The sequence below is a fragment of the Lycorma delicatula genome, chromosome 1 (assembly GCF_047948215.1).
Source record: "Lycorma delicatula isolate Av1 chromosome 1, ASM4794821v1, whole genome shotgun sequence".
In the NCBI taxonomy this organism is placed as follows: Eukaryota; Metazoa; Arthropoda; class Insecta; order Hemiptera; family Fulgoridae; genus Lycorma; species Lycorma delicatula.
Genome location: NC_134455.1, coordinates 34,479,281 through 34,505,947, shown reverse-complemented (window position 1 = coordinate 34,505,947; position 26,667 = coordinate 34,479,281). Strand labels below are relative to the sequence as shown.

The window sequence follows — 26,667 nt, the reverse complement described above, 5'->3', positions numbered from 1 at the left end:
TTGTACATTCTCAGTTCGACCATCCCTGAGATGTGTGGTTAATTGAAACCCAACCACCAAAGAACACCGGTATCCACGATCTAGACTTTGGTAGTTAGGGTTCAATTAACCACACCTCTCAGGAATAATCGCCCTGTGTTTGTACACCTCATTTAGAATTCATACATATTATCCTCATCTCATTAGGCAGCGGAGGGGGGGTTGCTTATTGTTCACTACTTGAACAGATTGCAACGTATATATTAGCAAAATTAAAATAAAAAAAGTTAGTTTCAAGTGTTTATCGACATTTTTCCTTATTCTTCGCCACAGATTGCGTTTTAAGTTTGCTTAGTAGCTCTCTACATTTTGATTTTGAACATTAGCAGTGTTTGAGCTCATGAAATTATGTGAATTATTTAAACTGGTGAGTGCACACGTTTTGTGCAGAAAATCACATAGATCTTCCAAATATGTAATAATTTTCGTCCCGTGCTGAAGTTAAAGCTTCTGTATCCTTTATTTCTTATATTTTTTCTATACTTATATATAAACAACTATCGTAACTACTCAAATAATTTTTATTTATTTATTTTTTAACGTGGCCATGATTTCTTTTATCAAACTAATCCGTTTGAGTCTTTAAACCTTTTTCTCACGTCCCAAACATTTTTAGAATTCTCTATCTGATATAACTAGCAAGAATTATGTTTAATGCGTTCAGTAATTTTCTGGTTACCTGTTTCGATAAAAGAGGATATATAGAAATAAGTATTTAGTAATAATATTAATAAAATTATTTAAAAACCTGTACAATTAGCAGGCGCATCAACGTGACTGAAAGAAGGCTTGGTAGTCTGAAAAAATTTACTGTTTTATAGAAATGCTTTAGTACCCTATTCTATTACATACATTTTTATTCTTAGGTAAATATTTGCAGAGCACTTAGATCAGTTTTGTAATCTTCAATTTTCAATTTGATACTTTTTTAGTCTATTCTTGGTGATAAAAATCTGAGAAAAATTTGTAATGTTAAAAACCATCTTCAATTGAACCTAATATACTAGTTATACGTCCAATAATATCGGATATATATCTGTTTTTATTATTCCTATTTTATTCATATATTTCCATTTTCAGTAATTAGCAGATACACGTATCTGTTTCTGCTGGTTTCCAAGCCGTTACAATTTTTAGGCGGTAAAGTAGCCGATGTAGATATCAAGGAATCTCGCATTAAACTGATTTTCTTAGAACGTGTGATCAATTTTAATTATGGTCGTATGTAATAAATTAAGAAATGTGAAAAAATATTGCGTTTAAGTGAATTCGATTTTCTCTTCGAAGACATCACTGGTGCATTACTAACAGAACTAGTAGTAACCACTAATAGAAAATGGTTTCTAAGGCGACGGTTTTGTTCTGAAATAAGATGTTTTTTGTTCCCAATCAGTAGAGTAGATTACCAGATGATAAATGAACATTAGTTGGAGTTTAATTTGTAAATAAGGAGCGTGCTTAAAGGTGGAGGCTACTTTATATTAAGAGATATAATTTATAGCTAATGGAAGTTAACAATTTCCATTGCAATCCATTATTATTTAGTAATTTTATGCAATCGACTCAGTTTATTCAATAATATTTAGCACTAGGCAATGAATTTTTAACTTATTTACTAAAATAATAATAAACAAATGGTATGATACACTGTAAATGTGTATAAAATTCATTTATTTCGACTTATGGTCGTTATATTCAAATAGAATGATACATTATATTACAGAATAGTAAAAAATTTATATATCTATATACTCGTGTACATACGGATTTGTTTGTAAGGTCCATAGTATGACTGATAGTGATGGTCCGATACCAATACTTTCGCATAAAACGTTTATGTCATTTATACCACTTATGAAGCTTGGACAAAACCCTCCTCTTGGAGCAGATATGTGGAGCGATTGATTTAGCGGTATTCTGTTACATATACGTTCTTGAAGTGATTTTTTGTTTCCGTAATCACTAATTAAGATTCTCAACAATTTATAAGCAGATTCCAATTCATACGGGTTATCATTTGGATAAGTACGATTGTAGTGTTGGAAATCAATTGTCGGATAAAATGGTGCCTTTGATCTTTTGCCTTAAAAAGAAAAAGAAAAAATTAATATTAACAATTCAAATTAACATTTTACATAGTTAAGTCTATAAAATTTGTGAATAAGTTCTATTTGATCTCAAAATTATGGTAATGAGATTAAAAAACCCGACTGCTTAATTGTATTTCGGATTATAGAATGTTGTGAGACATCTTGGAGTAATAAATAGCTATAAGTTTAAAAAAAAAAGGATCCTAGATGTTTGTAGAAAAAGAAAGAAAGAATGAAGTTGTAAGTGGTCTAATAGCAAAAAAGGTTTTGCAGTTCAAATGTTCTTTTTAAAACTGCGCCAAACTTATGAAGAAACTAAAATTAAGAGTAAAAAAAATAAAAAAAGCTTGTTTCTCTCTTATTATATTTTTTATTTTCCTAAATAATGAATTAATATGTTTCCTTCCTATACATAATGAATAAACTCCGTTTGCGTAAAGTCGTTTTATTCCAATGAATTCAAGGTTATGGTCGAGTCTTGCAGTTTACAGGCTTGGTAATTTATTTTGCATTTTTGTAAGGCTTATCTACGTGTATTTTTAAATAGGTTGTTTGGGTTTATTTTCGATATCATTTCTCTCAGGCTCAAGCTTGACTGACTGTTGCATCATCGTATTGGTGTTTGCTTATTTCTGTCACGCATTATTTCATTGCTGTTTGGTCTTAATGTATATATTAGTCTTAAGTGTTTTTTTATTCTCAACCAATTTCAATATTGTCATAGTTCCTAGAAGTCTATTTCTCTTTGTCTGCCCTGATGTCATTTCTTCAACTTTCGTATTCAGAAATTATTTTATCACTCTTACGTAATTCTTTAGTGGTCTTCTTGCTTGTAAATTATTTTTGTTATGTCTTCGTTCCCGAATTCCACACTTTTTCTCTAATCGTTCTGATACTAACACTTAGACACTATTCTTGTTGTCAACACACACACACACACACTCTTCTGTCCATTGCTTTGTTCGCTTCCCCTACTTCTCACCACGCCAGCTTTGTTCATTCTAGTCCTGACTTTCACGCTGTGCGGATCCTGGTCTTTCAGACTTGGAGGACCAGGCTTCGATGTTCTCTTCCGCTCGTATAATGTTAATACTTTCTTCGTCTTCATAAACGTTGCGGTATTTCTCTGCCAAAATATTCTCTAGTTCTACTCGTCAGTTTTTCGTGATTTCACCGTTTTCTATGTTCGTCCAGCCTCGTTTCTTTGTTAAGTTATTCTTCAAATTCACTATATTACGTCTTTGTCGAAAGTGTTTCAATCACTACATACCGTCAATTCTATCGACGCCGAATCTTCTCGAGCTGCTGATTATATTTTCATCGATGCAGAATCTCCAAACTCGTTGCTACATATCTGAGATGCTACGTATTATTCTACCTCTAAACCACGTCTCACCCCTGCATCCCTGATACACTACTGCAGACTACCCCCAGGATTACTGTATGTATTCATTTACCTTAATTCACGAGTTCGTCTCTTGCTAATATTTGTGTGCTACAGGCAAGTTCAATTTTCATTAATCATTACGTTAAACAGTTATTTTATCATTAAAGTTTGTAGAACATTCAGTTAATCGTACATTATCTCTTCTCTTAAATTAATCTAAAGAAAATTACAACTGATGTGAAGTTATGTTTTAGACTTCTTTGTAATTTTATATTTTCAAGAAACCTTACTACTAAAATGAACTCTATTTATATGTTTACTTATTTCAATTTGATTATTGTAATTAACTCTTTTTGTACTAGAATATTATTGCGGCCTTTTTTTCTACATTAAACTAGAATTACATGTTTTAATTATTTAATGCTAAGTTTGATGATGTTCATAAATTATAAAAGGCCAGTGCCAATTAAGATTTACTGTAATTTATTTTTCTAAGTTAAGGACATTTGTTCATTGCTAATTTTTCAATATTACAGCATTTGTCAGTAATGCAATAGTTTTCCAGACATACTATGTTTATTGATGTTATGTTTTTCTAAGTATATACAAGTAAATAAGGTGTTCTATGTTCTCTTGTTTTCAGGCTTTGTTAAATTGTATATTTTCAAAACTTGTCTTTGAAAAATGTATATTCATGTATTTTTTCATTTAACATCATTGTTCATATGTTGATTCAGCTGATATTTTAAGTATCATTAAGTCATGTTAATTTCATAATTTCTTTTTATGTTTTAAGGTTATGATTTTAACATAAGTTCATTTGTTTTATTTCCAATTAAAGTCCAATTTCTTTTGGCAAATACGAGCTGTGTGTTTTTTGTTAACTTTACCCAACAATGAAGATTTTTGGAATTCTAAAAAAAGGAATTTTTAATGCAACAAAAAATAATAAAATAGATTTCGTGAATAGAATGAAATATGTAATATTGCACAATACAAAAATACGCATTTTCAACAAACATAAAAAAGTATTATAGAATATGCTTCCATTTATCAGTAGAAGTGTTTTCACACTATCCGTCATCACATGTTACTCATTTTTTATTTTAAACTCTTTTATTTATTTTTATGTTTTCTTTCTTGAAATTTTGTGGATTTCAAACATCAATATCTTTTCTTTTTATTTCTTTATGAAACCCAAAAATTTCATTACAAGTTAATTCGAACAATTACAATTGAAACTGATAACTTCCTGATTATTGGGCACGTGTGTTGAGGCTCATTAAATGGAGGATTTCTTTTAATATTTCTGTACAACATATTTAAAAATTATAGACCATTTATACTCAAAACCGTAAAAATAGACTTCTCCATTAAGTTAATAGAAAAATTTTACTTAATCATTTATTTCCTACAAAATTAAAAAAGGTAGTTAAATACATTGTTTTCAGTCAAAAACTTTAGACCCATCGGGTTGGTCTAGTGGTTAACGCATCTTCCCAATCGAGAGTTACAGCGTTCAAGTCCTAGTAAAGCCAGTTATTTTTACACGGATTTGAATACTAGATCGTGGATACCGGTGTTCTTTTGTGGTTGGGTTTCAATTAACCACACACTACACTTCATTAATATATATTGATATATTAACAGTAAATATATATATTGATATATTTTTTACTGATATTCCTGATAGTTCCTTCAATTCTTTTCCAATTGTTCTCACTATGTAGCATGTTACTCGTAATCTCCTCAGGTCTCATCGTTGATAAATTTGTGTCCCGTCTATTTTGTATCCATCTGATGCATTCCTTGAAGGTGTGGTCTGCATCGTCCTCAGTGCCGCAGTACATACAGGCCGGCGTTTGTCTTCTCCCAACTCTGTGAAGGTAATAATTAGAATTACCGTGGCCCGTAAAGTACTGCGACAAAAAGAAGTCCACCTCCCCGTGTTTCCTATTGATCCAACTCTTTAAATTCTATTTGATTATTTTCTTACAGGTTGAATTTTTTTATTTGAAAATTTACTTTATTTTATCATCCTTCTTTGAACTCTTCATTTAAAGTTTATGCGACCAGCTCATCAGTTGTAAATTGTTTAGTATCATCTATCATTGGTAAGAGTTACAAATTTCTGTAACACGTCAATTCTAGAGAATTAAGTTTAGAAATACAAAAACAGAATATAGAATATTATTAGCCTTCAATCAAAATATTATTTAACAAATTCACCGACCAAAAAACAGCTTTGAGTTGGGCAATGGTTTTGATTTTCTGTTACCCAGTAACGTAAAAATCGTATGGAGAAGATACTTCTCTAAAGAAAGATTTCTACTAAATCTTTTTCACAGGTTAGCGCCATCTCTACGAAAACATTTTTAAAATTACTGTATCTTTATAATTCGGATAAAAATTTCAGAGATTTGTAAATTTAAGATTAGATTCCCTAACTTATATTCATCAGACATCATCCTATTTTTAAAAGCAAACAATTCCATCTTCAAAAAAGAATAACAGCAAAAGAGACCTTCTGCATATCGGAAACGATTTTTTATACTTTATTTGCCGTTATAAATGTACAACCATCCATATTTAAAATGAGTGAATTTACTAATAATAAGTGATAACATCGGTTTGAAAGAGGTGTTTACCGACAGGAACCAGGCGTGTATATATTTTAATTAAATTTATTGACAGCTACGAATATATATATTATTAGTATTAAATCTTGGAAAAGCTATTCCATCAACCATTTTAGCCGTCTTATAGGAATGTCGAGGAGTGTTGGTCGGGGCAAACCACTAAGTAGTGGAATGAAGAAATTTATTAACTTGTTTCAAAACAGTCGATCTAATTTGATAAAAAATGTCATTGATTAAAGGGATGGTACATTGTGAATAATTTTGGCTGAGACGTGCTTTGATGATCTATCAGTTTAAATCAATTCTTATTAAGATAATCTAGAGAAAAAATAGAATTTAATTTCGTTAGTGCATGTTTTTCAACAGTTGTTTTGTAATAGTTTGCCCAGGTGCTATTTTTTGCAGGTACATAAAATCCTGCTCGAAAAAGTAAATTTTCTATACCAGTTAGTGCCACATCAATATATTAAAAAAGGAAATATCAGACAGCTAACTATAGTGAAAAAAATTCTGCTCTTAATTTGGTTGGGTCAAACATATTCATTCTAAGCGGAAATATTGTTTCCCACAGAAAGAGATACAACCCTTTCATTTGTTACTTTATACAATCTATAACTGAATTTCTTATGACTGTGAAGCATGTAAAGCGATTTCAGTACAATTGGCACTAGTTATAGCCGTATTTTTTGAGAGTAATAACATTTACCAAGCAGCCATTCACTCCGGTGAACAGATTAAAGGTATCGCTTGTAGGCACCACCAGCACCGTCAGCACTATAGTGTATTCGGTACAGTGAAGAAGGCAGCATGAAACCACTTCATTCATTGCTCTCATTAGTAAGACTGCCATGGGATGTTTGTTATTTTTTGAAAATACTGTGCCGTTTTCGAATGATTTTGTCTCGTCTTAAATCGACTATAAATTTTAAGGTTTGGGTACCTAATGTATTCGTATAACATTAATACATATATTCGTTTTAGTTTGTACTCTGAATGAATTTAAACTGATTTAATTACATTTTCATTAAGTAATATTGATATTAATTTTTAAAAAAATCTTGCGCAGTTTTGCAAAAGAAGACCTACTCTTTGTTATTTTATTTTGTATGATTTTTTTTTGCGCATGAAATATACAAAACATAAATTAAAGTAGAAAATTAAAAGAGGTATAATTTAAAAAAAATAATATTAAAATGTATTTTCTGTTTATAAGAAAATAAAAATCGTTAAAAGTGTAATTTGATGAAAAAATTAAAAATAACGAGTAGGTCCTATAAAAAAGCATCAAGTTTAAACTAGTTCACCATTGCGACTCACTGCATAAGAGCGTATGAAAATGCACAAACTCTAATGCCTACCTTAATTAAACCTCAATTGAACAACTCACCAATTTTCATCAATTTCTCACGTGCACAAATTCAGATACACACTACAGTATATCTAAATTTCAATAAAATTGATCCAGTAGTTTTCTAGCCACAAAATTTTACCTATTAATGATATCTTTTAGATTTTCAAACCACAAAGCTTTACATGTATGGTATTTTTGTAATACTCATATTTCAAAACGTAAAAAAAAATAATTTTCACCCTCCTTATCTCATCATGCGACCGAAAAAAAAACATTGAGATTGAGCTTCTCACCGTGCGACCGAAAGTAATACTGTATTTATCTTCGAAAAGTCAGTAAAAAAAATCTAAAAATTTACAATATTATGTTTAAAAGAAAGACCGCTTGTTCAGTTAATATTCAAAATTTTCTGCAAACATTTATTGGACATTTATAGAACATTTTCCTGTTCTATCAATAGTAAAATCTCTTTTTTTAATACTAACAAAATTCTTAATATTACTATATTATATGTATATATAAAACGGGTAAATCAAATATAAACGGATTTTAGTTTAAATTTTTTTTTTTTTTTTAAATAAAAGGCACATATTTCTACACAGTTTCCTGCTTTAGAAATAAATTTTTCCCTATGAGAAGGAATTTTATCGCAGCATCGTAGATTGAAGCACGAATCTCTTCACGCCCTCCTCATCTTCAAATCGTTGCCTTCCTAGAGCTTCTTTAAGAGGTCCAAACAAAATAAAATTTTAGGGCGAAAGGTCCGAGCTGTAGGGAGGATGATCAAGTTGAGTCCAGTGTATTTCTTCTAGCTTTGAGACCGTTAGATCTGCAGTATGGAACCTGGTGTTATCATGGAGGAGGATGGCCTTTCGAATTGGTTGGTCTCATCTTTTGCTGCGGTATTCATCGTAGGGGAAGACACCCGCCTAGTGATGTTCCGGTCCGGTTGCCACACCACCCGTTCATAACCCTGATGGGCTTTAATGGGAGTCGTCTATCGCCCTCTGACATTTTACATCTCATAGTAACAAGCCTGGCCTCGTTGGAATGCCACCGATGTAAATGCCTCGGTAGACATTTACATCGGTGACTTATAAACTCAGCTTTTGCCTTCGCTGTAGGCCTCGTTCGAACATCTTGAATGTCCTACATCGTTTCCCTCTGAACTAGCGAACCGAGTTCGCGGAAGCACGAACCCCGCGTCTAGTTCTACTTTATTCAGCCAATTGAGCGAATGTCTCGAAATTCGAGGCAATTTTAAACACATCATACCACCTAAAAATGTAGCTCCCAACAACGAAATTTATTCCTAATTCCCTTACTGAACTCAACTTTGGTTCGTACCACAGAATTTAGGTTTAATTATTGACTCCGGTCTGGTCTACAAGGGAGAGGCGGACAGACCTCCTACTCCCACTCAACTCCATCGCAGAGTCCCGCGTGACATTCACTTTCTTAACCATCGTTGAGATGCCGCTACACCTCACAGCTGCTTGGGATCCATGCCCTCGGCAGTGCAGTCGCCATCCCGCCGAAAGTGTCGTTTGCTCATCCTAATCTGCTCTCGTCAAAGCGCCGCTACACTTCACGGCTACATGATAACCCATGCCCTCGACAGTGCAGTCGCCGTTCCGTCAACAGCTTATACAATTTAATAATCACCATAATTCCAGCTTACCGTGGCTCGCCGCCAATACCTTCGGCCAATCAACTGTCCAGGCAGTCCCTAGCCACCCGAAGTCCTACCCTACTATATCCCCTCGGCTGTCCTGCGCAGGGCGAGGAAACGGAGGAAGCCAGCCACAATTGTCCAATCTCTGCGAGTCCTCCAGTTGATTCGCAAATCAAAGGAGTTTACTCTCTCAAGTTCCCTAACAACTCAGGTACGTTCAGCTTCGTACCGGGGACAGACATACAGGACATGGTCCACAGTACCATCGACCCTACAGTCCTGACACAAGCTGGAGTCAACCAAACTATCCCTAAAGGCACATGTCCCGAAAGGAATCGAGTTATATTCCGATAGGGGGAAACCCGACTAATTGTTCGCAACTCCCTAACATTTGGAAAAATACCATGTGGATATCGACCAGTAGAAGAATCGTTCCACCTACCTTGCCAAGATTCAAACACTTGGTCTTCAATTTCTCGCATACGCACTGAAGTGAGAAGGCCTCCCTCCCTTCTTAAAAATATAACGCTTGCTACATTCCATAGCTAAAATGTCTATGGGTTTCTTGCCGGCGATCACAGTGACTGCCTCTCTCGAGACAGATCTGTAGCCACCGACAGCAGCTAACAATTGAAGAAGCTGGGCTCGCAAAGGAATATCCCTATAACATTGGGATTGTAAACGATGAACCCAGACGGACGCAGAGTACAACATTGTGGCCTCACAGACACCTTTGTAATGAATACGCACGGTACGATAATTCAACCCCCGATCGGGATGGATGACTCCAAGGACGCTGAAGAAGGCATTGATGGCCTTCTTCGCTATAAACTGAAGATGGTACTTGAATTGAAGCCTCTCATAAAGTATAACACCCAGATACTTCTGAACGATAACATCCTAATTGGAAGACCATCCATCATAACTCGGAGATGACGAGTTGCGACCAGACGACCCTTCATCATCATAATGGTCTTCTTCGTACTGAAAACCATCTTATTCTGAAGACTTCACAACGTTAACACTTTACATGCCTGTGTCACTCTGAGCTCTATCTCGGCACGCGAATTGTCCTCGACCAACAGCAACCCACCGTCGGCATAAGCCACGATTCAGCAGCCACTGGGCATCCGCAATCGCATGAGAGAATCGAACTCAACTACCCAGAATAGTGGATCTAGAACGCTGCCCTGCGGACAACTTTTAGACAGGGTCTTTCCTAATTCCGAACTGCCGTCACGAAGTACGACAGTTCTGTCGCTGAAGTAGCTCGAGAGGGTTCTAATCTTATTTAGCATGAAATCACGCAAATGCAGTTGAAACAAGGCAGAGGGCCACCAAAAGTTATTGAAAGCCCCGGATATATCCAAAAAGACACCGAGTACATATTTGCACTCGCTGGACGAAGCCAGGTCCATGACCCTAAGAAGCATACCTTTATCTGTCCCTTGCCGGGGCGGAAACTATACCGGTCGTCTATCAGCATATGGTTACAAGTTAACCAACTGTTAATGCGGAGGTACAAGACCTTCTTGAAAACCTTATCTACTACAGGCAAGAGCGTCAGAGGTCGGTAAGAAGAACTTACAGTGGGATGCTTGTCGCCACCTTTGAAGAGTAATTTCAACACTCCACATTTCCAACACGCTGGGAAGTGCCCAGCAAAAAGAAACCTATTGAAAAACCTAGTCAGAGGACCAAGAATCACAGACAATGTGCGAACAAGAAGCTCCACTGTGATTCCATTATATCCGGCGGCTTTATCCCTTTCTTTCTTTTTTCCTGTTTAGCCTCCGGTAACTACCGTTTAGATAATACTTCAGAGGATGAATGAGGATGATATGTATGAGTGTAAATGAAGTGTAGTCTTGTACATTCTCAGTTCGACCATACCTGAGATGTGTGGTTAATTGAAACCCAACCACCAAAGAACACCGGCTTTATCCCTAGCCAGGCTACAAATTACTTGACGGAGTTCCGCCTCAGTAATTTCCGAAGACAGTATCTCAGAGCGAAAACCTACAACTTCCTTGCGAACACGTCGGTGATACGAGGTTTCACCAACCTCGGTATCATCTGGAAGCAGATCGTTCATCAGATGAGTGAGGACACGGGGGCAGCTCTCACCTCGTTCAACAGCTCGTAGAGTAAGCAGCATTGATTGTGCGTCGTTCATGCAAAGAATCAATGTTCAAAATGCCTCGCCGATAGAAATAAGCGGAAGAATCTTGCCAGCTGACAATCGAGTCTTGGTTTTCATTAGAGCTGCCTCCCCTTTGCTCCGCCATTTCATAGTGGCTTGTTTTGACTGAAGAGTGTAGCGGTGGACCCACGTTTAGTCGCAGGTGACGATTTGACTCATAAATGCATCACCTTCTTTCGCAAACCTTGCTGTAAACCTCTGACAGACCTCCAAATGTCTCAACTTGTGATCTGCGGTCAAAAGGCGAGGGGCCCATCTGGCACACACTTTACGGAAATGTAGGTCGTTGTGTTGATCGCTTGAAAGCTCTCATAACTTATTCCGACCTGCTCTGCAATTTCGGATACTCTCACCGGTGGATCGTCTTCAAAAGTATCTCGAACCGTGCGAGTATTTTCGTTTGTAATGCCGGTCCGAGGACGGCGATCGTGTTCTTATTTTCCACTCGTTCTCGTCCTTCCTTCTTTATGCCGGACAAACACACGAGTCCTTGACAATGCTTGGTCCCCGAACTTTGCAGTCAATCTCCGGAAAATTTCCGTCTTTTGAACTCCTTCACGAGCAAGAAATTTTATAATTATATGTTGCGCAGTGGAGGGGTTCACCTGTTGCTTCGACGTCGTGAGCGTTATTGACGAATTGGTTGGGAGTGTGAAGTAGCCGGCTATCCTCTCCTCACTCGTAATGACCGTACCCAAACATACTAGAAGCGCAGCCACAGTCCTAACAACCGTAAGAAAAAAAAAGTTCATATTTTATTTACTTTTAATATAAAGGGCGACAAAATACAACGAAGAGGGTGTTTACGGATGAAGAAAAGAAAGCAAGATCTGAACGGATGAAGAAATACTGGGTAGCTCGGAAGAGTAAAATAACACGCTTTTCTCAGAAAAGATCCAACTAAACTTGACTTAAGTGGTCCCATGTTGGCCGTAAAAGCATAATAATAATAATAAATATAAAGGAACCAAAGGACCCTTCATTTGTTACTTTACACTATCTACCACTGCATTTCTTATTACTGTGTAACATAAATCGCCACAATCCTAAGTAAAAAATCGCTTGAAATTATTATATAAAATAAAACCATAGTTTAAAAGAAATATATTTACAAAATTTAGAGAAAGAAATTTTGATTAATTACAAGAATATTTTTTTAACAAGAAACAGGGATTCATTTTTAGAAATTTCCTTCTCAAATACTTTCATGCCAAATAATTAAGTTAAATTTATTCGATTACTATACCTTTCAATCTTAGAGTTATACACACATATCGTCCGGGATAAAAATAATTGAGAACCCTCTCTTTATTTTCGATAATTAATTCACAAACATTTGCAGTATGGTGCTTAATTTTCTTTATTTCAACCTGCCATATACTTTTTTGGTAAAATTTGAACTTTTCAAATTCTTTTGGTAGTTCTTCAGTTGTTACCGGTTGCGTCCAGTTTCCTAGAGTTTTCTTCATTAGTTGTATACTTATAGTGCCATTTTCATCCGTTTTTGTGTATCCTGGCCATGAAACTTTACCGTTTAATTTAAATAATTTATTTTCCTCATTTACTTCTGCTCTGATCAAGGAACTAGTAAGCAATTCAAATGTAATCTAAAAAAAAAAAAAAAATATAATAAGATTAAGAATTAATTACCAATTAAAAGAAATTATAAAATTAAAAACGGTTTCCTTAGCTGAAAAAAAGAAACAGACGAAGTTATTTATGATATAACATGCAAGATATTTTAATTTAAAAAAAATTGCTGTCGATGTTTAATTATGAAACGATAATTTTTATTCATAATTAAATTAGCAGAAATTGCAAATTGAGCAGAAAAGATTATGGAGGTAGAAGAATTTTGTTATTTGGGAAGTAGAATTACTAAAGATGGACGAAGCAGGAGCGAAATAAAATGCCGAATAGCACAAGCTAAACGAGCCTTCAGTAAGAAATATAATTTGTTTACATCAAAAATTAATTTAAATGTCAGGAAAAGATTTTTGAAAGTATATGTTTGGAGTTTCGCTTTATATGGAAGTGAAACTTGGACGATCGGAGTATCTGAGAAGAAAAGATTAGAAGCTTTTGAAATGCGGTGCTATAGGAGAATGTTAAAAATCAGACGGGTGGATAAAGTGACAAATGAAGATGTATTTCGGCAAATAGATGAAGAAAGAAGCGTTTGGAAAAATATAGTTAAAAGAAGAGACAGACTTATAGGCCACATACTAAGGCATCCTGGAATAGTCGCTTTAATATTGGAAGGGCAGGTAGAAGGAAAAAATTGTGTAGGCAGGCAACGTTTGGAATATGTAAAACAAATTGTTGGGGATGTAGGATGTAGATGGTATACTGAAATGAAACGACTAGCACTAGATAGGGAATCTTGGAGAGCTGCATCAAACCAGTCAAATGACTGAAGACAAAAAAAAGAAAAAAGATGACTGAAGAGCTTAGAATAATGTGAAAAGAGAAAGAATACAAGAATGTGGTGGAGAGACTAAGTAAAATGAATGTACCTGAAATGAAGGAGAAAGGTGGGTAGTTTAAGAGAATAAAGCGCTAACAGCCACATGTTATTTCGTTTCTGAATGAGATCTTCAGCCAGTCTTGGCATGAAGAGACTATTCCAAGTAAGTGGAGAAGCAAAATAATAGTTCTGATCCATATCGAAGGACAGTACAGTGGAACACAAAAACTATAGAATATCTTATCTATAGAGCTTTGTTTGCCATGGAAAATCTGTAAGCGTTTCACAAGGATAGTCAAAAGAAGACTAAGCAAGACAAGTGATATGTATTTGGCCTTATTAAATCTGACGGATGTTTTGTGATTAGTGTGATATCGTTGGAATTGACATTAAACCAAAATTCTGGTATTACTATTTGATATCGAAATAAAATGATAAAAATATGATGGACAAGTATGTTATGAATTAAAAAGTGCGCTTGGAATAGCTGTTCTCTCGTTTACATATAGATATATTAAAATGCATTATGTTTCTGCAATTTGCTATTTCTATCTTAAGATTTGAGATAATTTACTTATTATATTTACTGAATGTGAATTTATATTACGAAATAAAAATATACTCATGGATTATTAAATACGAATGCGTAGTAAAAACGAAAGGTTCTGCAAGTACTAAAATATTTGCAGGAGAATTTTGTTGAATTGAAAATAAGTGTATTTCACGCATGATGATTCTAACCTTTTATGGAATTAAATCTTCTGTACGACATTTTATGGTGACACATTATTACGTCAAACTCACTCTCAAGTTATTCCGTGCTTATTAATTTGCCGTAAGGCGTGTTCACATTTGATCTAGATTATATTCGTTTACGTTATTTATAAAGTTTCTGTTGCAAGTAAGTTATGCCCATAATTGTATCAACGATCATTATTAATGATTATACGAGAAAGAATATAAATAGCGATACGATTTCATAAAAAAAAATGTGATCGCAACTTCACTTTCTTCAATAATGAAAAAAGATATTGTAATCTATTGTTGAGACCTACATTTCTGAAGACTTGATGTTTGACTAATATTATTTGTTAAGTATACACTTTTTTATAAAATCTATTAATTACGATATTCACACCTTGGGACAAGTGTTTGCCGTAGGAATAGCAAACATTAGGAATTCAGCCGCCTGTAGTACCTCCATCTCATCCTTCTTCTTTTAGCATTACTTTTAATGATTCACCTGGAAAAATATATTAGATCAAAATCTTTCAATAGCACATTAACTTTAAATAAAACAATTATAATTTTTCTGTTACTAGGTTTAGTCAATCATAAATGGCGGTTAGGATCAGTAAGACACTAATCAGTTCAAACGCACATAAGTGGTATCTAATTAAATTTAATTTCTGTATTTATTAATTAACAATCGTAATTTTATTCTGTTATAGTTGTAGGTATCATTGGTGAATTTATCGCTGCTGTTACGGCTACATTTACCACCCAGAAAATTTCATATTTTTCTTTTACTGTTTTTCCCCAGTACAACATTTTAATATAAATCTTTAAAAATGTGTAATGTAAAATAGTTGTGATTGCTTCATTTTATCTGAGCATTATGGAAATAAAATTAGTTCACTATTTTTATTTTTTATTTTTTGGTTAAATCGTGCTAATCTTACGTACAGAACAAAGATTTATGGGTAAAATAATGATAAAATCTCACCAGTAGTTTTCAGGGGGTTAAATTTGCAAGTGTGAACGTTTAAAGATAAATAATAAAATAAAAAAAAATGATTAGGGTTTGCTTTTTGATGCAATATAAATGTTAATTATTATTAATGAAAATTAGATATGAAATAAAGCTATTACTCATTCACCTCTCTCCCTAAATACAGGGTTATCATAAAAGAATGGTGCGGTTTCAGTAATTCATAGGAAGATTGTAGGGAAATTTCTAGATGTTATATCGGTATCCCTGAAAGCCACCGATCCAAAAGTTTGTTTATCAGCAGTTGTAACCACAACGTCAGTTCCTGTATTGTTGTTGCGGTGAGTTTAGCGAGTTACTATGTTCTCGGATAAAGACAAAGCAAAGTGTATTTTCTTGATGGTTGAATTAAAATCCGTAATTTTAGTTCAACGTGCGTTTCGACGTGAATTCGGAAGAGGTCCGACACAGAAAAATAAGATAACACGTTCGTTCAAACAATTCGAAGAAACCGGATCGGTTAAGTAACAGAAATCAACCGGCAGACTAAGTGTACCGGACGAAACGGTTGAACTAATTAGACGATCGGCAATTAGAAGTCCTGGGAACTCCATTCCCCGTCGAAGCGTCGAGTTAGGTATTCCAAAATCAACAGTTCACAAAGTCTTACGTAAAAAACTGAAATTACACGCTTATAAAATCCAGATACTGCAGGAATTGAAACCCGATGATGGAGTAAAACGTTACGATTTCGCTGTTGAAATGTCGGACAGAATAAGTGAAAACGAATCATTTTTAGAAGATATAACTTTTACAGACGAAGCTTCATTCCATATGAATGGATGCGTTAACAGACACAATTCACGAATATGGGGCTCTGAAAACCCAGACGCAATTATTGATAAACAACGTGATTCGCCTAAAGTTAATGTTTGGTGTGGCGCGATGAAAAATCGTGTAACAGGGCCTTTCTTCTTTGCTGAAATAACAATTAATGGAGTTGTGTATCTTGACATGTTAACCGATTATTGCTTTTCTCAGCCGGATGAACTCGAAAACATTCATCGACTTCATTTCCAACAAGACGGTGCTCCCCCGAACTTCAATGCAACGGTCACGGACGCTTTGAACGAAAAATTTGGAGATCGATGGATAGGCCGGCAAGGACCCGTACTTTGGCCTCCAAGGAATCCAGACCTGATACCTTGCGATTTTTTCTTGTAGGGGTACATCAAAAGCGTTGTTTATACACAAAAAATTTGCGACCTAAACCTCTTAAAAAACAGGATTAATGAAGCAATGACAACCGTTAACGAAGAAATGTTAACTAATGTTTGGAGAGAAGTTGAATATCGTTCGGACATTTGTCGAGCGACTAAGGGCGCACATATTGAAATTTATTAATTATGTAAAAAATATTTGAGACGACAAATTTGAAAAATAAAAAACATAAACTGTAAGTAATTCTGTTTTAATTTAAACCATGTTCAAAACCGCACCATTCTTTTATGATAATCCGTACAAGTTATTTAAATTTAAATGTGATCGCACAGTTAAAGCATAATTCTCGATTTAATTTCTGATCTTCCTTGTTTTGAAAAGGTTCTTTAAAATCCCTAATTTAAATATGAAGAAGGTCTCGTTTAACATTCTCATTGAACATTAGAACCCTATTCTTTTTTCGTAGCTATTAATAGAGTTAAGGTTTCGTTAATCAATGGAGCTATACCAAATTAAAATAAGCTTTTCGTTATTGGAACTTGAAAAGGAAAATTACGATCCCAGGGTTGGGTCTTTAGATTAGGCAATACGATTTTGGCAGATTCAAATTCTGTTCCCTCGAAATAATGAAGAAATTTGGTGTTAATAGTTGTCTTGGAGAAAAGCGTAACAGCAATTTAACATTTTATGAACGCCCTGACTTTCAGTTTATCATTGAAAGTCTGAAGGATGGAATAATCTAATTTATCTAATTCATTTTATCAGTTTTAGTAACCTTCACAGAGAAAATTTGTTGTTAGGAGATAGTTGGTTCAGATATTCCTGCATCGATTCACTATTAAAAATTTGTAGGATTCTTTTTAAAATAAAAAGCGGTATTGTTATAATTTCTTTTGTCTAAGGGACTTCTGAAATCTGTTTATTTTCCTTAATCTCCATTTTTCAATGATTGAAATTTTAATCTCCAATGGAATATATGTTACCGTGTAAGAAGAGGTTTTGTAGTAGACATTTTCTGTAAAAGTCTTGCTGTACCTTGTGTGGTCCTAATTAGATAAAGAATTAATGACGTCAGTTTCATTTTCAGTCTGATATTACAAGTGATTTATTGTCTAAAATTTGACCGAAGTAACTGCAGCCTGGAAATCTGTTTAAGATTGAAGTGATGGAATTGTTTAAAACAGAAAAGATTGACGAAATAACTGATAATTGATTTATGTGAGGATAATTGATAATTTTCCGGATAATGAGGATAATTTTCCGGAAGTCGAATCATGGTATCCAATAAGTAGCTTTCTTTTGAAATCTATCTAAAAGATTGAGCAACATGTTTGCTTTGTCGGGAGACTATCACTTTAAAAAAGTGTAATAGTGATCGTCATTATAATACGAAACAAAATCGTTAAGTGAGATTTTTCTCTGCGGGTCGGTATTGAGACGTGAAAAATTAGTTTCCTTCAAACAATTATTGCAAGGACAACAAACCATAATGTTAGTAACGATCTCACAAGAAGTAACAGTGACAAGCGCATCGTACGAACTTTGTGATATTCTTGGCAAAAATATGAAACCATTTACAGACGCAGAGGCTGCGGAGGAATGTTTTATAAATGCTTCTAGCATATTATGATAAATTTAGCAATAAAGATCAAATAACATTCTACATTAAGAAATTACAACTCTCAAATTCTACTTGTGTTAGTCGAACAGAACCAATTGTGAAGCTTATTTCTGATTACATAATAAAAAATTTGGAAAACTGTTAATTAGCTTGGCTAATGATTCTAGCACTAACATTACATCGAGATAATAATGTTCCATATTTATCAGATATTGTATTAAACAAAATTTAGTTCAAGAAAATGTATTAAAATTTCTTCCGATGAGTAATTACACCAGAGGTTTTCTAGAAAATATTAGTATATTTCTGTAATAGCATTGAAATAAAAAAAAATGTTTTTGTGTGTACTGAGGCTGCACTTCAATGGTCGGAACTTTTTTCTGTTTAGTATCCGGAACTACCATAATTTATTACTTCAGAGGATGACTGAGGATGATATGTATGAATGCAAATGAAGTACAATCTTGTACAGTCTCAGGTCAACCATTCCTAAGACGTGTGGTTAATTGAAACCCAACCACCAAAGAACACCTGTATCCACGCTCTAGTATTCATATAAAGTAACTGCGTTTAATAGGATTTGTACCTTAGAACTCTCGACTTCGAAATCAGCTGATTTGCGATGACGAGTTCACCACTAGACCAACCCGATTGTAATGGTCGACCTGAAAAGAGATTTTTTTCCCTATTAAAAAAGAAATACAATTAACAAATCTTTTATCATTTCACTGTTTAATTCGCCAAAAAAACTTGGAAACACATACGAGAATATCTATTAAAGAAGTAGATGCCGTGATGGAAACTGTCATTAACATAGTAAATTATATTTGAGCCAGAAAATTAAACCACAGGAAATTTAAAGATATTTTACAAGAAATTAACAATAATTATGGCGACAGTGCTTTGGTACGATGGCTAAGCAGATGGAAATTTCTGAATCGGTCTTTTTCTTTGCGTCATGAAATTATTTTATTCTTACAAGAATAAAATTTACATCGAGGTTGACAATAAAGGGTGGTGGTCCCGTGCGGCCTTTCTATGTGACATTACAGACAAACTTTATGATCTAAATTTTAGTTTACAAGGTTAAAATGCAGTTGTTTTACAAATGGCGAATAAAGTATTCACCTTTGAATAGAAAATAAGTATTTATTATGAAGCACTACAAAGTCAAATATTACTCAATTTCCATATCTTAAATGCCTTATCGAAGGAATTTTAAAAAAATCAACATTTAAGATGTATTAAGAATTGTCTCTTGTTCATAGAAAATCTCTGGCTTGGAAAAGGAACTCTTACCCAACTAGCTACGTTTGAATATGATTGTAGAAGGCTCTATTTGACAAATTCAGTGAATTTAAAAACTATACAAATCTGGAGATTATTTTCAAAGAAAGAAGGGAGGGCAAAACAGTATGTAGAATTTTGGAAGTTAGCGACTGAAAAATATAAGACAACAAAAATGTGCATAAATGTTGCTCACGTTGTTTACATAATCATATCTTTGCAAAACATTATATTCTAAAATGAGACATGCAAAGAATTTTTATAAAAACCGGACGTTGTTTAAGTGGTTTTTATATTCACTGATGTAAATCTCTACCGAAGCATTTACATTAATGGCATCCCAACCGTGGCCTGGCTAATTACTCTGAGATGTAATCAGTTAGAGGGTTAAAAGACGACCTTCGTTAAAGCCCATTAGGGCTAGAAACGGGGGGGGGGGGGAGGGTGGCGACCGGAATCCTTCCAAGGCGTGTGTCTTCCCCTACGGGGCTTGAGATGTCGTGCATAAGTTGACACAACCTAACGATCAAAAAAGATTGGAGTTTACAGCGTGATCGAAAGGGAAAGATGATGTTCTGTTCAACACTTGGTTTTCAGATTCCTATTTTAACAGGCAAAATGTCCGCTTTTAGGCGACAGCAGTACCACAAATCGTGCATGAAATACAACAATATGAACCTCAAGTAACCGCTTGGTCAGTTTCATCCAGTCAGTTTGATAGGGCCAGTGTTTTTCGACGATACAGTTGATTCTCAACGCTTTTTGGATATGTTAGGAATGATTTTCTACCCAAACTACGTCTGACTGATTTGCCTGATTGACTGGTTTATATGACTTTTGGTTTATATGACGGGTTTATATGGTTGATATGACTGGTTTATGTAAGATGTTGCAACCCCTCACACCGTTGATGTTGTGTTGAACTTTTGAAATTCAGCTTTTGGTAATCGTGTAATTTGAAATCGCTATCCGAGCCGTCAAAATGGAGGTTTCATTTGACCACCTCTAATCCTGGATTTAAATCCTTGTGACTTTATTTTTATGGGGCTATTTAAAAGAGAAACGTTTCCCTGATAATTTTATGGAAATGCGTTCGCGGATAGTTCAATTGGGTGAAGAGATTCAAGAGGACTTATGTCGCAGAGTCATCAGAAACATACACTCTCGCTTTGAAGAGGTCGTTAGGCGTAACGGTGGCTACATTGAACGTGTCATGCAGTAAATGAAATTTACACAAACACTGTATTTGGTGTGTAAAGTTGTAAACACACTAAAAGTAAAAATAAATATGTAATCCAATTTTCAAATGTGTCGACTTATTGAAAGCTACTCTGTTTAACCAGAATTATGAATTAAAGAGAAACATTGAATCTTTAACTTCATGAAGAGTTACTGTAAGATGATTCGTATTCAGAATACGTAATTAATAACAATTTTTTTCCATAAAAAAAATAAACTCATTTTCAAACACTATTCTATTTTCTACGTAATTGTGGTTATTTTATACTTCTACCCATAGGTTTTCTTATTCATATTACCAAACAAAGAAATGAATATGATTTTCTTTAACCTTATAAAACAGCGATTAATAAATAAAACAGTAACTATTTGAGGATGGGTGTTTACTGGGAAACTGTTATTTCAAATTGCCCAAATTGGGTGAGAATAGAATGGAAAAAATATTTTTTGGCAGTTTTTTTTTTTGTCTTCAGTCATTTGACTGGTTTGATGCAGCTCTCCAAGATTCCCTATCTAGTACTAGTCGTTTCATTTCAGTATACCCTCTACATCCTACATCCCTAAAAATTTGTTTTACATATTCCAAACGTGGCCTGCCTACACAATTTTTCCCTTCTACCTGTCCTTCCAAAATTAAAGCGACTATTCCAGGATGCCTTAGTAAGTGGCCTATAAGTCTGTCCCTTCTTTTAACTATATTTTTCCAAATGCTTCTTTCTTCATCTATTTGTCGCAATACTTCTTCATTTGTCACTTTATCCACCCGTCTCATTTTTAACATTCTCCTATAGCACCCCATTTCAAAAGCTTCTAATCTTTTCTTCTCAGATACTCCGATCGTCCAAGTTTCACTTCCATATAAAGCGACACTCCAAACATACACTTTCAAAAATCTTTTCCTGACATTTAAATTAATTTTTGATGTAAACAAATTATATTTCTTACTGAAGGCTCGTTTCGCTTGTGCTATTCGGCATTTTATATCGCTCCTGCTTCGTCCATCTTTAGTAATTCTAATTCCCAAATAACAAAATTCTTCTACCTCCATAATCTTTTCTCCTCCTATTTTCACATTCAGTGGTCCATCTTTGTTATTCCTACTACATTTCATTACTTTGGCAGTAATGAAACTAATTTCATTATTTTGGCAGTTAATAAGATATATTTTTAGAATTATTGTTTTATGGATCTCAAATATGAGTAAAAACAAGTATTTATTCATTGAATTGTAATCAAGAAAGGGTATACTTCTTATATTTTTTTCAGTTATTTAAAGAAAAATTGCATAGGAAAACTAAAAACGATTTCGAAATAAGATGGGAGAATCAATATATCTTCAATATATCTACTTTTATTATTATGAGTTTAAATTTATTTAATAACATATAACAAGGTCGGTACAGAATTTTTGGCTAAATGATAATTATTTCTAAATTTCATCAACAGATGAACGATGTATTGAAAAATATCTTATTTAAAAATCAGTTAACATACACAGTGAACATATGTTTACTGAATTACATGTTTATCGCAATATAAATGTTGTATTTTTTATAAATATCTATGTAAACATTTTTTTATTAATAAATACAAAAATAATATAAATTGGTTTCATTTATTTCTTTCTAATTAATTATGATTTTACTACGGTCTGCTACTTAAGATATCTATTTAAATAATTTGCATGTTCATGAGCAATATGAACAATATTAATATTGCTCATATGCTTGTTGAAATTAATTTTAAGAATACAAGAGAAACGTTTAACGTCATAGCAGTTTGGTTGTACTTTTCCTGCGTAAGTCTCGTTTTTGAAATAAATTCTGCGTTTATTTTACGTGTTTTACAATCACCTCTCATCTTTAAACTTTGACATTTTTGTCGAAACCTTAAAAAAGCAATAAAAAATCTACCGCAAATAAAAGATAACGTCATCGATACACAAATTATTTTGCTGATTATGAGCTAAAATTTATGGTGCAACTTAAAATGCTTTTTACGCTAAAATAACAATTGGTGAAACTTCCTGAAATGTGTGACAGCCTGACAGAATTAAAATAACTTTAATTTTTTTGGTAGATGTTTAATCTAACTTTCTTTAGTAGATTTTTAAGGTTATTGTTTTAAAAACAAATTAATAAAAATCACAGGATAGTTTTTTTTATTATTAATTAAAATATTAAATACTAACATTTTGTTTCTTTTTCTTTTGATTACAAGAACAAGAATAAAACTAATTTTATATGTTTTCTGGGAAGTAATTGCAGGTATCAATTATTTTTATGTCTTTATCTGCATTTTATTAAAAAGGTAAATTAAAGACTTCAAAAACAAGGGTTATTTTTAGCTCACTACAAACAGGAATATCGGACTTCACATAACTATCCAAAGCCACGTTTATGGAATATTTATGGTTGAAGTAGGTCATGGTGAAGATGGAAAAATACAGTCCTTTAAAGATAGTTTTTAGGACGGCATTTCCTTAACTTTGGTTAGCGATCATATTTACATTTAAGAAAGGCTAACGGAACAGCAGTTAAGACCATTATTATAAATGAATAAATAAATACAGAAAATTAAGATTTCAATAAATTTTCACCAAGAAAAATTTTCTAGTATATTCGTTTTGAATTTAAACCATTTAGTTCAACTTTTTATAGACATGCATCGTTAATTCCTAAGTAATTATCTACTAAAATGTATGAGTACATTTTAGTAACATGTATTTAGACTGCTTTATTTAATAGCCTACATATTAATTTAATTGTAAATAATAAATAACTGAATAAAAATTTATTTCTTAATTAATAATATAAGGAATAAATTTCGTACTTAAATATACGTACCAAAGCAATTAAAAGTAAAGAAAAAAAAACTATAATCTGAAGTTTGTAACTGAAAACGTTTCAGTTTACATGATTGAAGTCAAAATATTTTATTCGTTTAAAATAAAACTAAGAAAAAAATAATTGTTTTTAATCTTACTTGTTAAATAAATCCAGGAATGTATATTGGGTTATGTAACGTGAAAGTTTATGAACAAATTAGTGATTCATTTAATAAGAATTAACTATCGACACCATTGATTGAATTCTATTTATCTTTATCTCGATTACACTGATACTTATCAGTTAATTATTACAACAGTACCTACCTTTTCAACGGGTGCACGGTTTTAAAGTAGTAATAAATAATCATTCGTTAAAATTTAATTGATTTTTATATATGGCATACAAACTTAAATGAATAAATTTTAGGACTAAAATAAGTAATCACCTGCTAAAATAATCCTTTTAGTAATTCCCTTTCAGCCTGTTCTAAGGGTTAGTAAAACAAATTATACGATGAATTTAAGTACAATAAAATAATAATATTTATTCAGCTAATTTTCAGTTGTTGTAAAATTCTGCACTAATAATTTACATAATTATAATTAACTCACTAACACAGTAAAACTTTATAACTATTGTTTACATAAATATCATCTTTTGTATTACGAAAAAATATTATTCTATTCTAATTTCCATTTCTTGAACATCATTAATAATATGTGTATTCTCGTGATTAATAATTTATTGTTTTTTTATTTCGTGAAAAAACAGCGATCTATTTTTTTTTTACTCAAAGAGTTTTTCGAAAGTTGCCGCTAATTTTTTTTATTTCTCCAGCAAAAGTTATTTTGTTATGGTAATGCTGTGTAATATAACTAATAATAGCCACATACCGCGCTTTAGAACCGATTTTCGGTAGTTAGATTTCTTTCGGAACAAAATAATGGTGCAAATAATTATTTTACATCTACTGGCTGCGAACATACTGTGTTCATGCGAACATACCGAACATATCATGTAATGCGTACTTATTCTGTACAGAATATTCTCTTTACTCTTTCCTGCTGATCTACTACGTAAACCTTCAGAATATCCTGGTAAAACAACTTTCGCTGACAATTTATGAAATAATCAATTAGCTCTCATATTGGAGCAAACTAAAAGCATCTAATTCATTCATCTAGATCCATTCCTTATTATCAAATCGAAGATTCTTTAAAAAAAATTTGAACCTTTACTGGACGTGGTAAGTCGAGAAATGTTTTTCTAGGTGCTGACACAGTTTTCCTGGTGTACCGTATTTACATAATTTACTTTACTCCCCGCTTCTAGGTATACGTAGAAATCCCAACAAAAATCGTATTTCTACTGAATATAGCGAATTGCAATGTTTGCAATTCGCTATCAATTACAATTACCTCTCAAACTGTTAATGTTGTTTTTGCTGGTTAAGTTGTACATAACATTATATAACTGAAATAAAATCAAAGTTCACTTTTACGAATTTACTCCTCATGTAAACCGTATGAGAAGGCCCTCATTTACCGCAAGAGATTCTTATATGTTCGTGTTCAGTTTCTTGTCTATTTACAGCTACTAGTTTAATGACAGGTGGCATAACAATAACATTTTTCGTCATTATCTTTTCATTTTAAGTGAATAATATTCGATTCTCAAATTATGATTTACTTTATAGAAAGAAATTTGTGCTGTTGATCAGATTCACTAGTCTAAGCGGAGGCGAATATCGTATGACTGCGCTGCGATGCTATTGTTTTATGCTTCTGCTATAGCACAAGATATAGATCCCGGTGTTATTACCCAGCACAGCTTGATAGTGATATTACCAAGCGGTGTTGAAATAACAATATCGAAACTAGCTAGACCAGACCTTTGCAACTCAAAACAATTCCATCTCTTGAAAATTTTTTATAGTTTGATCTTTTTAAATATTTTATATAAAGTCAGGTAAATTTAATGAGGAAACTTTTTACTTAACACAATTTTATTTAACTTAGAGAAAACGTGTAATGTAACCCACCTAACCTCTCTTTTTCTGTTTAAGCAAATGAAGTATAGTCTTGTACGGTCTCAGATCGACCATTCCTGATATGCGTGGTTATTTGAAACCCAACTACTAAAGAACACCGGTATCCACGATATATTATTCAAACTCAGACCTTACCTAAACTAATCTAACCTAACTATAATTAGTTCTATTCGTACACAATATGACTTGGATGGCGTCTTCCTAAAAAGACCCCTACATTTCTAGACCGAAATGTAACGTAAAAGTATTGCGATACAATAATCTTACTCAAGATATAACAGTTGCCGTTTCTTTTGCAGAAAATATAATGAAGGTTATCGGAAGTTTGTTTGTCGTTCGATTAAAAAGAAAGGCCGAATTATGTTTATTGTTGTTTTGGAAGGTACAGGTTTTGTACAGAAAACGAATGTAATACAGCGGTGATGGGAAGAATGAAACAAATATGGCGCTCAAAAAAGCATTTTTTAAAGTTACCGAGGCTTTCGCCGTCAGCCAAAACTTGGTTTGCGTCGATGGATTACTGTCTGGTAAATCCGTTGACTGTAATAGGATGTGATTATGAGAGTGACGAAAATAGGAAATGGGAAATGGTCCCGGTGGGACCTACCCACCGGGTTGGTCTAGTGGTTAACGCGTCTTCCCAAATCAGCTGATTTTTAGATAGGATGAGTTTCCATAACCAATAAGGGATCTTGAGTTACAGTTTTGATTAACCCACAGAGTTAGTCTTGTGAAGAACGCATCTTCCCAAATCATGGTTTGGAAGTCGAGAGTTACAGCGTTCAAGTCCTAGTAAAGCCAGTTATTTTTACATGGATTTGAATACTAGATCGTGGATACCGGTGTTCTTTGGTGG

General features: G+C 33.4%; 1 protein-coding gene across 2 annotated transcripts in view; it reads right to left on the bottom strand.

The window, feature by feature from the left end:
* The window catches only part of LOC142318083 (NADH-cytochrome b5 reductase 1-like), a 43,876-nt gene extending 19,873 nt beyond the window's left edge, over window positions 1-24,003 (bottom strand). The window contains exons 1-4 of one of the 2 annotated variants that reach the window (XM_075354610.1): window positions 23,916-24,003; window positions 14,990-15,094; window positions 12,631-12,991; window positions 1,804-2,122 (exon numbers count right to left, since the gene is read on the bottom strand). In XM_075354610.1, the coding sequence (XP_075210725.1) occupies window positions 1,804-2,122; window positions 12,631-12,991; window positions 14,990-15,055 (746 nt within the window). In that variant the 5' untranslated portion in view covers window positions 15,056-15,094; window positions 23,916-24,003. Of the gene's footprint in view, window positions 1-1,803; window positions 2,123-12,630; window positions 12,992-14,989; window positions 15,095-23,776; window positions 23,863-23,915 lie in introns of those variants that run through there. The other variant, XM_075354611.1, reaches the window with a different exon arrangement.
* Between the last annotated feature and the right edge of the window lie 2,664 nt (window positions 24,004-26,667).